Source organism: Danio rerio, chromosome 20 (assembly GCF_049306965.1).
Source record: "Danio rerio strain Tuebingen ecotype United States chromosome 20, GRCz12tu, whole genome shotgun sequence".
In the NCBI taxonomy this organism is placed as follows: Eukaryota; Metazoa; Chordata; class Actinopteri; order Cypriniformes; family Danionidae; genus Danio; species Danio rerio.
In genome coordinates, this window is record NC_133195.1 from 20816497 (window position 1) to 20830243 (window position 13747).

At 34.3% G+C, this 13747-nt stretch overlaps 1 protein-coding gene across 1 annotated transcript in view; it reads right to left on the minus strand.

The window, feature by feature from the left end:
* vipas39 (VPS33B interacting protein, apical-basolateral polarity regulator, spe-39 homolog) overlaps positions 1-13747 on the minus strand; it is a 28485-nt gene that overhangs the window by 13185 nt on the left and 1553 nt on the right. Inside the window, 11 exon segments of the mRNA NM_001001836.1 lie at positions 2352-2427; positions 2516-2589; positions 5184-5211; positions 5385-5487; positions 6012-6045; positions 6176-6268; positions 7678-7734; positions 8691-8755; positions 8838-8876; positions 8952-9083; positions 9181-9280. Of these exon segments, the coding sequence (NP_001001836.1) occupies positions 2352-2427; positions 2516-2589; positions 5184-5211; positions 5385-5487; positions 6012-6045; positions 6176-6268; positions 7678-7734; positions 8691-8755; positions 8838-8876; positions 8952-9083; positions 9181-9280 (801 nt within the window).

Here is a 13747-nt window from a genome sequence, read left to right on the forward strand (position 1 = left end):
ATACACGACAGAAATTTAAATACTGCATTAATAAATACATATTACTAATAGACAGCTTGCTAAGGTCTAAATTTTAACAATTTAGGCGCAAAATTCAAAGTTCATAGTGCAAAAGCATTATGGGTGTGTCCGAATCCACTTTTGCTATTTTAAGGAACAGAAAAATACAGTCTCGCATGGTCTAACAGGGTTGTGCTTATTCTCTTAATCAGTTATGGGTGTGTTTTGAGCATAACTTGCATTAAACCAATCAGAGTCTCATCTCTCATTCCCTTTAAGAGTCAGTTGCGTCTTGCCATGGCACATTTGCTATTTACATGGTGGACTTTGTAAGTAGAAAATCTGCAGCCTGAGGATAAAGAATGAGCCTCCTCTATTTGGCCTCTTCTCCATTTGGTTTCTCTTTACTTTACTTTTACTCTTTACTTTACTCTTTTATTTCCATTGATATTGAGATGGTATTGTACGCACTCCACTGAAAACATCCATTGGCCTACATATTTAAATTAAATTAATTTAATTTAATTAAAGATTTGATTCAAAAACATTTCTAAATTCAGTTTTAATTTCCAGCAATCGAATAAAAGAGCAATAATAATGAAGTGAATAAATAATAATAAGTGGGGTCAATAAAAGAAGTTATATAAAAGCACATGTCCTATTCTTATGCCCTCATATGGTGACACATACGTCTCCAAAACCAGACAGATGGACAAATCTGAACTTGTTTTTATTAAAACAAATATAAGTATGTATATAATAAATAATACTGCTATTAATACTAATATTATAATAATACTTTAGACCAGCTTTTAGTTGGTCAAAGGTGCAGTCTATTTCAATTTCTCAGAATAGCAACGCGCCAACAATGCATCTTAACACACCTCCTTCATAGACCGGCACACCCTTGAGTCCACAAAGTAACGCAAATGGATTTGCTATTTAAGTAACGTTATGCATATTGTGAAAATTTAAGTTGAGCTGGTCTGAAAATAGCAACAAATTGCACCAAACATGTCTTGCGCTTTATTGCGCCGGGTGTATGATAGGGTCCTAAGTGTAAAATAGTGTAAAATCACATTCAAGTTTAAAAACTAATCACACTCAAAGTAATGTTATTTATTATGGGAAAATAATAAACACAATTTTAATAAGCAAAAAAAAACAGAGAGAACCATAAAAAATACTAAATGTAGTTGAAATTTTGTAGTTGTCTTTTTTGCAACAACTTGTTTGAACTGTAATGTATCATCTTCCTATTGCTAAATGAGTTACGTGACCAATCTCAATTTTTAATGGGTGTAACTTTTTATTTTGTTTAAATGCACTAAAATGATTGGCTATACTCACTGAGAAATGGCTAAAAACAAAAACATTTTCAAAAGGTGGTGTACTTATTTATTCGCTAATCGGCTAATCGGGCTAATCGGGAGGACCGGGAGAATTCCCGATCGGCCTGTCCGTTTTTTGCCCGCGAGGGCCGGTGTCTCTTGCACCAGAATCTGTTGCTCTCAGCAGTCACACTTTTTTAATTAATTAATTTATTTACTTGACCACAGTCTTCTTAATTTGAATTTCTTAATTTTCTTTACCGCAGCTCTGTTCTTTTTATCTATTTTCAGCCTCGTGAGCAAGATGCAGCCTGCAGGTTAATGATGATATAACTCGGATGTCTCTTTAAGTACTGCTGTTGTGGTCCAGTGGTAAGCACGTTAGGTTACGACGCCGCTGACCAGGGTTTGATTCTCGTCTGAGTAATTTATTTTTTTCATTTTTATTGTTAAGACATATAATACTGTTAGGGTTGTTGAACATTTGAAGTTCTAAAGCAGCTGTTTTCTCAAAAAAAAAAAAGACGTGAAAGTGTAATTAGAAACTGAATTAGAAATGACCTTATTTTAAAATAGTCAGTCGTGAAACGAGGTGGGCCGGCGTGAGGCTTGAAACTCCAGGGCTGAAAAGGAGTCCCACTCCGGCCCTGAGTGTTAATGACTAATAACACTATTATTATAAAGTGTGAACTATAGTAAGTGTGATCTCACTCCGCAATCAAATTTGCAACAACTGCTAATTCAATTATATATTTTAACTCGACATCAAAATCTTATATGAACTGTCCCACAAATGTTGTATCTTGTGCACAAATAGTATTACAATATTTCTAGTTTGAACCATCTCAGGACATGGCATGACAAATTAACAACTGGCTCTTGTACTTAGAAGGCAGGAATAGTGCCATATTGCACTTCCTCCCATTCAAAGTAATTTATCCAGACTGTCTTTGTATTTCTGCAGTGGTGACTTCTGACAACTGACTTTTGATAGTGACATAAATGAGTGAATGGACTCACCTCAATGATTATTTGCCTTTCAAGGAGGGTATAGTGATCTTGAACATGAGTGGAATCGTCTTGAGAAAAGGGAAGGCTAAGAACAAACAGTAATTTCAAATGAATCATTAAAAAGACAAAATGAGCAGAAGATGCTTCTTAACTTTGCTGAAAGATTTCTGTACCTGAGGCAACTTTTGAGAAAGTCTCTTCTTCTGCCTTCATCCTTAATATTCAAGTGCTCTTTGTATTGCATTAACTGTGTAAGGACAACAGAAGAAAGTTGAATACATGTGCTATTAAACAGGAACAACACTCAAATAACTGAGAAAAAACGAAAATAAAAATAATGTTTAACTTCCTCTCTTAACTTTATTTATTTTAATGATGTCAATGAGACAGGCAGAAATGTGACAAAATACATTTCTTCCTCTTTTCACTTCTATAAAGCTTAAATAAATAAAAGAATCTAAACTTTTATTAACCCTTGATGACAATGATGATTTACATGCATGCACACATGAAATAAATTTCATTTACACATCCTCGGAGCATTCAAGTTGTTGGTTTGAAGTGATTTTAACGACCACACTTTCAGCTAAAACTTTCTTTTTGGTGGAGTCCAGCAAAGTGTTTTTGCACAATGCAAAATCATTATTTTCTGTTGTTGTCAATGTAAGCCTCATGTCATGTTTTATGCTTAGTGCTGAGCGTTGCACTTTAAGAAATGCCCACATTTGATTTTTTTAAAAACAGCCTTCACTTTTCTGATGTGCAAAATAACACTTAGGTGGACAAATACACTTGTAGGGCTCTAATTTAAAGATCTAGGTCTAAAGTCGAAACACATGGCACAAAAGCATTGAAGTCCCCAAGAGATCAAAACTAACCATATGATTTTGTTAGCTAACATTGCTAGTTTTCAATTCATCTGTGCACTCCATTAAGAAAAAACATGTTTGCTATTTTAATATTTAATTGAAATCTGAAAATGCACTTCCTGTTATTTTAGTTAAATAATCAGATTACATATATCTTAGAAACTGGGCGTGGCTAACATATTAAACCACGCTGCTTCCACTGTCAGTTTTGACAAAAAAAGAAATGGTGAGCAGGAGTCTGTTAGGTTGTAATAACTCTTCTAAAACCCTTTTCCCAATCTTTCTGAATGAAATTCCTACTTTACTACATCCAATCAGCTCGCAGTAGAAAAAAAAACAAGCCACACCCAGTTTTTTCATTTAATATTCTGTTTTTCTAGGAACTGTGTCACATAAGTAAAAACATAACAGTCGCAGCTTCCGGTTCATGGGGACTTTAAGGGCGTGTCCGAATACGCTTGAGCTTTTTTAAAGACAAAAAAATATGGTCTGCGCGCCGGCGCATAGTCTAACAGGGTTGTGCTTATTCTCCTAATGAGTTATAGGTGTGTTTTGAGCATATTTGAGCATATTCCTTTTAAGAGTCAGTTGGGTCACGCCATGGGGCATTTGCAATTTACATGGAAGACATTGTGAGAGGAAAAATTGAACGCTTCACTAGCGAGAAAAAGCGCAAGGATAAAGATTGAGCCTCCTGCATTCGGCATCTTTACTTTCTCTTTACTTTACTCTACTATCGTGGATAAGCAAACGGTGTTGTGCTCCTCTGAAGACATTCATTAGCCTTCATATTTAATTTTGCTTGTTAAGCGCAAAGATTTGCTTCAAAACTATTTCTAAATTCAGTTCTAATTTCCAGGAAATGAATAAATGAACAATAAATAATACTAAGTGTGGTCAATAAACTGAGTCATATCCAAACACACGTCCTATTCTTATGCCCCATATAGTGACGCATACGTCTTCCAAACCAACAGGCAGACAAATCTAAACTTGTTTTTATTAAAACAAATATAGAAATTTGTATAATAAATAATAGTGCTAATAATAATACCATTATACAAATGCTAATTGTCATGAATAAACTGAAAAAAGCCCCCCCGAGATGAAGAAGGCATGGAGGTAGTGGTTTTTATGTTTACGTAGAAAATATATATTTTTAATCCTCTATTTTTTTAATTCGTATGGATATTTGTGCATTGCTGTACATTCTGTGTGTATTAAGCAATGTGTAAGTGTTTGGACGAGCAAAGGCGCATAACTAACACGCTCTTCGTTGGACTTGAGACCGGCTTTTAGTTGGTCAATGACACTGTCTATTTCAGTTCCTCAAAAATAGCAATGTGCCAACAATGTGTCTTAACACACCACCATTCTAGACCATGAATCCACAAAGTGACGCAAATGGATTTGGTATTTAAACAATGTGACGCAAAAATTTCAACAAATAACGCCATACATGTCTCGCATCTTATTGTGCTGGGTGTATGAGAGGACTCAATGTTAAAGTGACCATAAAAATAAAGAAATAAATAAACAAATTAATAAATATATAAATAAATAAATAGTTGCCTACAGTACATCTTGGATTGACTGAAGGCAAGTAAATTAACAGCATATTGTGATTTCTAGTCAAATGATGCTTTTTAAGTTTTATTGTAAGACAGAGACATATTTAAGCTATTATTATGATTATATTATCAGCGCTAGTCTGACACCATTCTCTTACATAGTTATTTTTAATAAGTTTTATACATATACACATTAAATAAAATTATCTAGAAGAAAAATTCACATGGGAAAAATGGCAGAGCAACAGATGTGCAAACATAAAAGAGGAAGTTTTCGTATTTCTATTGGTTAAGACTGGGCTCTCCCCGACACAGACAGATATTTTGATCACCGAGTCATCCGTGTATGAGCTATGAGTATAATGACAGGTGCGTTTTATGATTGTGCAGTTGGTACCTACCGCCATATCTTCTGTCCTGCCAAGAGCCCTAAAAGACAATCATGTGACCAAAGCGACAAAGGCAGTTAGTCAAATAAACTGCACGCAAAAATAGAACTGTTCAAATCAAACAGCCAATGCAAATATACCGTATGGAGAGACGTATTAAATGATCATAAGTGAAGAGGGGAAGTTATATATAGATATAAACAGTGAACTCACTTCAGTAACTCCACCAACAGCTTTTGCTCTCCCATCTCTTTCAAATAGTGGATGTAATGACGTAAAGCCACTTCTCTCGGCATTAACTCTCGAAAGAGGATTTCTGCAACAATGATGAAAATAATATAAAAATAATATTAAATACAAACATCGTAGTTTTCATTCATTCACTTTCTTTTCCCTTTATTAATCTGGGGTCGCCACAGCGGAATGAACCGCCAACTAATCCTGCATATGTTTTACGCAGCTGATGCCCTTCCAGCTGCAACCAATCCCTGGAAAAACACCTATACACACTCATTCACACACATACACTACGGCAAATTTAGCTTACTCAATTCACCTATACCATATGTCTCTGGACTTGTTGGGAAACCGGAGCACCTTAAGGAAACCCACGCAAACACGGTGAGAACATGCAAACTCCAAACAGAAATGCCAACTGAGACAGCCGAGGCTCAAACCAGCGACTTTCTTGCTGTGAGGCCCTCATTATACCCACTGTGCCACCATGACGCCCATATTATATACTATATTTAATAATAGTATTTACTATCAAAAACTATTAAAAAGATTTATTTAAATTTAATCCACACTAAGCCAACTAATGATCGCAAAACATCTTACCTTTACTTAATGACTTTTTTAAATATATCAAGACCTGCAGGAGGAAAATGTACATAATCAGTGATTAAGCAACATAAATAAAACACTGTTCCTACTAATATGAGTCATTGTAAAGCCACAGCAGTCTTTCCATATAGGGTTATTGAGTGTGATGTGCAGCTCACAGCAGTGATGACATTGCCATCATAAACAGAAACGGCTTCATCCAGCAGCAGAAGCTTGTCCTGCAGAGAGCGGAACTTTTCCATAGAAAAAGCCTGAAAAACAAGCATTTTTTTTATTGCCAGGTATTGTTCAAATGTATTGTGTTGAGAAAAAGTGCATGCTTTCTAAAAGCAATATAAAAAGCATGGTGACTTCCAAGTTCCTAAAGTACTAAGGGTGTGTTCACAGTTGTTTGATTAAAATAAACTCTGGTGTGATTGCTATTTTAGTGTACTTCATTTGAATACAGTAAGTGTAAACACTGCCATTAAACCGTAGTCCACACACACCAAACAAATGGTGGTTATGACAGAGGATACCAAAACTGTGGAGCACAGTATCTGTACAATGACAGAGGATGCCAAGAATGTGGATCTCTGGCCAGTTGCAAACAAACTCTGGTGCAGCTCAACTGAAATATGAATGCAAGACGGACCAAATATGCCTAAACAAACCAAAAACAAGACACAATATCACACAATATGACCATAGAAAGACAGAATCCTCCAGAAAATGTTTTCTATTTTTTTTCTAAAGTACATGCAGCAGATTTTTGTTTATGTGTTTGAGAAATTCATGGTGGGTTTTTGACACTGTTCACACCCGTCTGACAGAATTATCATATCTACATGAATTCTTCTATCATATATCCATCATATATAATTGAGCATGTTGAGTCCAGCACAGACGATATAGGTATACATATACTGTTTTTAACAGGACTAAACATACTATATTTCATTTTTGTTAAAAAAAAAACCAAAAGGAAAGAGCTACAAGTGTGAACACACCCTGATTTTCTGTGGTCATATACAGTTTAAGTCAGAATTATTAGCCCCTCTGTTTATTTTTCCCCCAATTTCTGTTAAACGGAGAAGATTTTCTAATCATAAAAGTTTTAATAACTCATTTCTAATAACTGATTTATTTTATCTGTGCCATGATGACAGTAAATCATTTTTGACTAGATGTTTTTCAAGACACTTCCATACAGCCTAAAAGGACATTTTAAAGCTTAACTAGGTTCATTAGGTTAACTAGGCAGGATAGGGTAATTAGGCAAGTTATTGTATAACGATGGTTTGTACTGCAGACTATCAAAACAAATTGGGGCTAATAATTTTGACCTTAAAATGCTTTTTTTTTTTTTTATTTAAACTGATTTTATTCTAGCTGAAATAAAACAAATAGGACTTTCTCCAGAAGAAAAATATTATCAGACATACTGTGAAAATGTCGCTGCTCTGTTAAACATCATTAAGGAAACATTTAAAAAAGAAAATAAATATTTAAAAGGAGGCTCATAATTCTGACTTCAGCTGTTAACTGTTCTGTGCCTATATTTAATTGAGAATCAAAATGGAAATGAATGAATGGAAATATACTGTATAACAGACGTTGCACATTTAAATGGACTTTGCAGGGGAAAATATATGATTTGCAGCTCTTTGCTGCCCCCTACCCGTCCTTTCTGCATTCTCCTAATGGTTTCCTCTGGACTCAGGTCACTCACAAAATCCTGAGTAAAATAAGAAATATGAATGTCAGAAACTTTGTTTAGCCAAGCATGCACGAATCGGGATTTTGCTATTGTTCTGATTCGAGGATGAGATGTCCCATTACAGTGTCCACATAAAATTTACTTAAATTAACTTGGATGTATAGCAACCATGTGAAATGCAAGTAATGTGTCAATTTTCAGGTTCTGTGAAAATAAAATGTCAAAATATGAGTGATATTAAGTTCTGTTGACAATCATTATAAATTATATTTATGTTAAAATTACTGAAATAAATATTTTAAATACTGACTCTAACCTATTTGTTTAAATTTATAACAAAAAAACTCACATGATCATATTAAACTAATAAAAAATAATAAAATGTTGTGGTTGAAAGAATAGTGACAAGGTGTAAAATGACAATTCATTCATATTTTCAGCACTGTGATCCTTAAATAGAGTATTTTAATGTGCCATCAAATGATTCTAATTCTAACAATGTTAGGAACGCTAGTTTTTTGGAATATAAACTATTATTACACTGAATGTTTGATGTAAATCGTTGCAAAAATGTATGATAGCCTTTATTATTTTTCGCTCAGAAAATATAAAATGTTTTAAATGATGCTTGAAAGACATTTTTTTGTTGTTGATCAGAATACTTTTTGACTGAAAGTGACAATAAAATCTAAATAATACAAAAAAATGTTATAATGTTAAAAAAACAATGATTAAAACTGAATACTGGAGTATTGCTGGAAATTCAGCTTTTAAAAATACATACAAAAACACATACTTTTAAGAAAATGTTTAAACTATAAACATTTATTTTATACAGTAAATAGTTTAAACTATAATAATATTTCTGATTAATGTGTACTGTGGTTTGATCCAAAACATTTATTTTAAAAACATCTGAAAATCATGCTGACTCAAATCGCCAAACTAACCCCAAACATCAGCATATAAATTACCTTTCCATCAGACTTGGGCTTCCTCAGCTCAGGTGCGTATGTTCTAGCAGATGTTTCACTAAAAGCTAAAAAAACAGTAAACAGCACACACTTCAATAGAACTCACACACATTAAAAATAAACCATAAATCCTCCTATATAACTTACATTCGGAGAAGGACTGGAAAGCAGTAGGTTTGCTCTTGGCTGAGGGAATATAAACAGGCTCAGATTGTTAAATCCATAATGATTGAACTTAAAGATTCAAGCAGGATACAGTACCTTTAAACAGCGAGCTCAGGGAGTATCCAGAGCCCTGTTTGGACAGTGAAGGGGCGGTATCGATTTTGGGAAAGTTCTGCTCACTCCCAGAGCGGATACTGGAGGCAGTTTCCCTCACTGACCAAGAGATGCCTAGAAAACAAACACACAAGCAAGCAGAAAGGGATGATCCTCCTGTCGATGAAGCAGAGACATTGAAGACAGCAAGACCAGACAAAGGACTGCGTACTTCCCACAGGTTCCCCGCTCCAGCTCACTTTCTCAACATCGTCTTCATCATCATCATCATCCACCAGGATGCTGTTCACTGCCCGTTTGGACTCTTTCAGCTGTTAGATAAACACATAACAAAATATGTGAATCTCTGAGAGGGCCAAACGCCAGTGCTATAAAGCATTTGCAAATAACATCAGAGGAAAAGTAATTATAAGTATTGTGTAAACGCATGTTTAATGTGCTTTATTCATTCAATTTTCTTCAGCTTAGTCTCTATTTCAGAGGATGACCACAGCGGAAAGAACTGCCAACTATTCCAGCATATGTTTTACGCAGCGGATGCCCTTTCAGCTGCAATCCAGTACTGGGAAACACCCATAAACGCTCACGCTCATACACTACGGACGATTTAGCTTACCCAATTCGCTATTAGTGCATGTCTTTAGACTGTGGGGGAAATCGGAGCACCCGGTGTAAACCTACGTTGACATGGGGAGAACGTGCAAACTCCACACAGAAACGCCAACTGACCCAGGCGGTACTCCAACCAGCCAACTTCTTGCTTTGAGGCAACAGGACTAACCACTGAGCTACCGTGCCGCCATATGTTTTATTGTTATTATTATTTTCATGTATTATCATGTTATCTATTTATGCATCTATATATATCACCTTATGCATGTATGTTTGTGTATGTGTGATATTTGACCTTATTATTTATATTCTTATTTAGTGTATAATTCTTTTGTCCTTGTTTGGTGAAATGTAACAGTGCCTGATTTATATGACACGTTATGTTTATTTATGTGCATCAATTTTATTTCTTATTAAATTTTATTATATTATTGTATTTACGGTGTTATTTTCTGTCTGACCTAAGATGAGCCTAAAAAACAAAAACAAAAAGTATGTTAAATGTACAACTTTTTAAACATAAGTAATAAAATAAAATAATTTGTAAAAGATTATTTTATTTAAACTTATGTTATGCAGTATGTTCAAAACAGGCCTATATTGTATTTTTCAAGGAAGGTTTTCTTCAACAATGTTGCATTGGAAGTCTCTGTAAAAGTTGCAGCAGGCTTTTATTTCAGTTTGCTGAGATATTTCCAACTGAAACTGAATATTAAGTAGGATTAATATTGAGCTTTTGTTTCTCCATATTTTGTGTACCTATACCCAATCCATCAAACTGATGTCATCAGAGAAGAACTGCCACTCCAGAGCAAAGATTTAAATTAAGAATCGCCAAAACAATTATTTTGTTTCAGTTGATTACATGCACAGATTAATTGTGCACCTTAAAACTAACTATGTGCACTAGCAAAATACACACAGTGCATTTTGATTTGATACACACTTGCATTATGTTTATTTAATTCTTACTTGATTCACTACAGGTGAATTGGTGGCTTTGTGGTTAGCAATGTCACCTCACAGCAAGAAGCTCACTGATTAGAGTCCCAGCTGGGTAAGTTGGCATTGTGTGGAGTTTGCATGTTCTCCCCATGTTAGAGTGGGTTTCCTTTGCATGCTCTGGTTTCCCCCACAGTCCAAATACATGCGCTATAGGCGAATTTGGTAAGCTAAATTGATCGTAGTGTATGTATGTGAATGAGTGGGTTTGAATGTTTCCCAGTGATGGGTCGCAGCTGGAAGGGCATCAGCTGTGTAAAACATATGATGGATAAGTTGGCAGTTCATTCCACTGTGGTGACCTCTGATGAATGAAGGGACTAAGCTGAAGGAAAATAAATGAATGATTTTTATTTAACTATTTCTAGCAGTTTTTAAAAGTGATACTGAACTTTGAAATTGTATCTGTTACATAATAAAAACAGTCACAGAAAATTCTAATCCAGAGATTATTAATAGATTCTCTGGATTTTATAAATATTTAAAAGTCAATATTTTACACAATAGTCACAATAAATGGCACCATCTTGTGGAAGATATGCGATTGTGCGCCATTACAGAACTGCATTTGCTGGAGAAACAGATCTTTTAAAACTGAAAAGTGACTTACTCTGCTTTGAATAATAAACATTTATTTTAACTTGACAGCCATTAATGCACAAATAAGCTGCATTTCATTAATTAATGCTTTGTGAGTTTGTACAGGAGAAATAGATACAAACTCACTGTGTAACAATCAATCAAGTCATGGCCCGTAGTTTTATATTAATGAAACAAGCAATGAACGAGTGTATGTTGGAAATAAAACAGCTTCGTTTAACTTAACAGGTTGAGTCTCTGCAATGTTCTAGTATTGAGTTTTAAGCCATCATATGTATATGTATATATCGCAGTGCTCAGCATAATTGAGTTCACCCCATTTTGAAAATGAATATTTTGATCAATTTCTCAGTGATCATAGGCAGAGTATTTTGGTGCATTTTTATTTTTATTAAAATATCATTTGTCACCAAACATATTAAGAAATTGAAAGATAATACAATTTAATTCAAGCAGAATATTACAAAATAAAAAATGACAACCTACAAAATTAACTAAATATTTCTATTTTTCTTGCTTCTCTTGATTTTTCCTCGTTTTTAAATTTGTATTTAATATTTTTCTTTAACATATAAATTTGGGTGTACTAGTTTTTGGAACGTTCAGTTATTTTGTTAGATAAGCTCCAGATTTGGCTTCAGTACTGACTAATCTAATGTATATGCACATTAGATATATAATATTGTAAAGCTTCCTATTCAAAATTTGAATTTAAAAGAGAGATCTGTGAAGGATGTACTTATGTATGCGGAGCACTGTATGTATATGGCGACGCGGTGTGCAGTAGGTAGTGCTGTCGCCTCACAGCACGAAGGTCGCTGGGTCAATTGGCATTTCTGATTTCTGTGTGGAGTTTGCATGTTTGCCGGTTCGATTGGGTTTCCTCCGGGTGCTCCGAATTCCCCCACAGTCCAAAGACATGCGGTACAGGTGAATTGGGTAAGCTAAAACTGTCCGTAGTGTATGCATGCGAATGAGTGTATGAGTGTTTCCCAGCGATGGGTTGCAGTTAGAAGGACATCCGCTGAGTAAACATATGCTGGATAAGTTGGCGGTTCATTCCGCTGTGAAAGAGACTAAGCCAAAAAGAAAATGAATGAATAAGTATGTATGTATGTGTGTGTGTGTGTGTATATATATATATATATATATATATATATATATATATATATATATATAAATACAAATATATATAAATACAAATATAAATATAAAATATATATATATATATATATATATATATATATATATATATATATATATATATATATATATATATATATATATATATATATAGTATTTTCCTCGTCATGTTGTCCACTTGAAAAAATCTTTATTTTTATTTATTTCACCATCTGCAAAATAATTATTGTCTACATAAAATTGTTGCTAATAGTTTCCACTTTCCAGCAGAATTATACATTTATTTATTTATTGTTAAGGTGGTAAATCATGAACCTTACGTGAGGGAGCTTCTTTACGCAAACGAAACATAATTATGATTACAAGTAGTGATTTTAAGGGTGGAAAAAGTGTGTATAAGTCAGAACAGTGAATATTTTAGCTATGGCAGTCTCGTATTCGTCATCAGGCTTGTTTTGGGCTATTTTAATTGGCCTTTGGGCTGGTTTGTTATACAGACCTGTCAACCTCGTCCGGTGTTACGGTTTAACTGGTGACCGTGTTAACTGGTGTCCCTTTCCAGATGTAAGCTATTCACGTTTGCAGATTGGCAGATTCGTCACTTTTTCACAGCAACAAAACATGTCCATACCAAATAAAGATTCTCATTAGTTGGTGTCAGTGTCATTGTGTGCATTATTGATTTTAATATCTGTGTAGCAGAACAGTATATAACCAAAGTAAATAAAAAAAATAATTAGAATTGACATGTCTTTAACAGGATTCGAACCCGTGTAGTGAAAAGGTTTAGCACACGTATCAGTCAACTTATCTAACTGAGCTACTCAGAACTTCAAACGAAACGGTCTGTTTTAATATCTTTGTCAATTAAAACATGCCTTGCTGTGGTTGTGGACCCGTGTTAACATGTTTCCATCGATGTTAACATGTTTACATGCTGTTTAGTTACATGTACTCGCGTTAACGTGTTTCTACAAACTCTCCCGCTGATAGAATAGCTCTCTGTGACTAAACGATGCTTCATCAGTTGCTCAAACCATGTTTTTTCTTAGCTCTAGACTCATGTCTACCTGTGCCTTTGGAGTCGTGTTAACTCGTGACCCATGCTCATACATGTAACGTAAATAAAGATTTTATCAAAAAATGATACAATGACGATATTATTAAGCAAGGTATTATGTCTAATATATATATAATATATTTCATATATAATATTATGCAACAGAATATTAGAATATTATGCAATCAGAATATAATAGTCACATTGACTCGTGTTAGTCTGTGTCTACAAAGTTAAACGAGCTGTGTTTTCTCAGAATAGCTCTAAATGACTACGATGTTCCACTAAATAAGCATACGTTATAAATCGCAGTCCCCCCCCCCACATTTTATTTTAAAGAGAATTAAAAAAATCAGGCTAC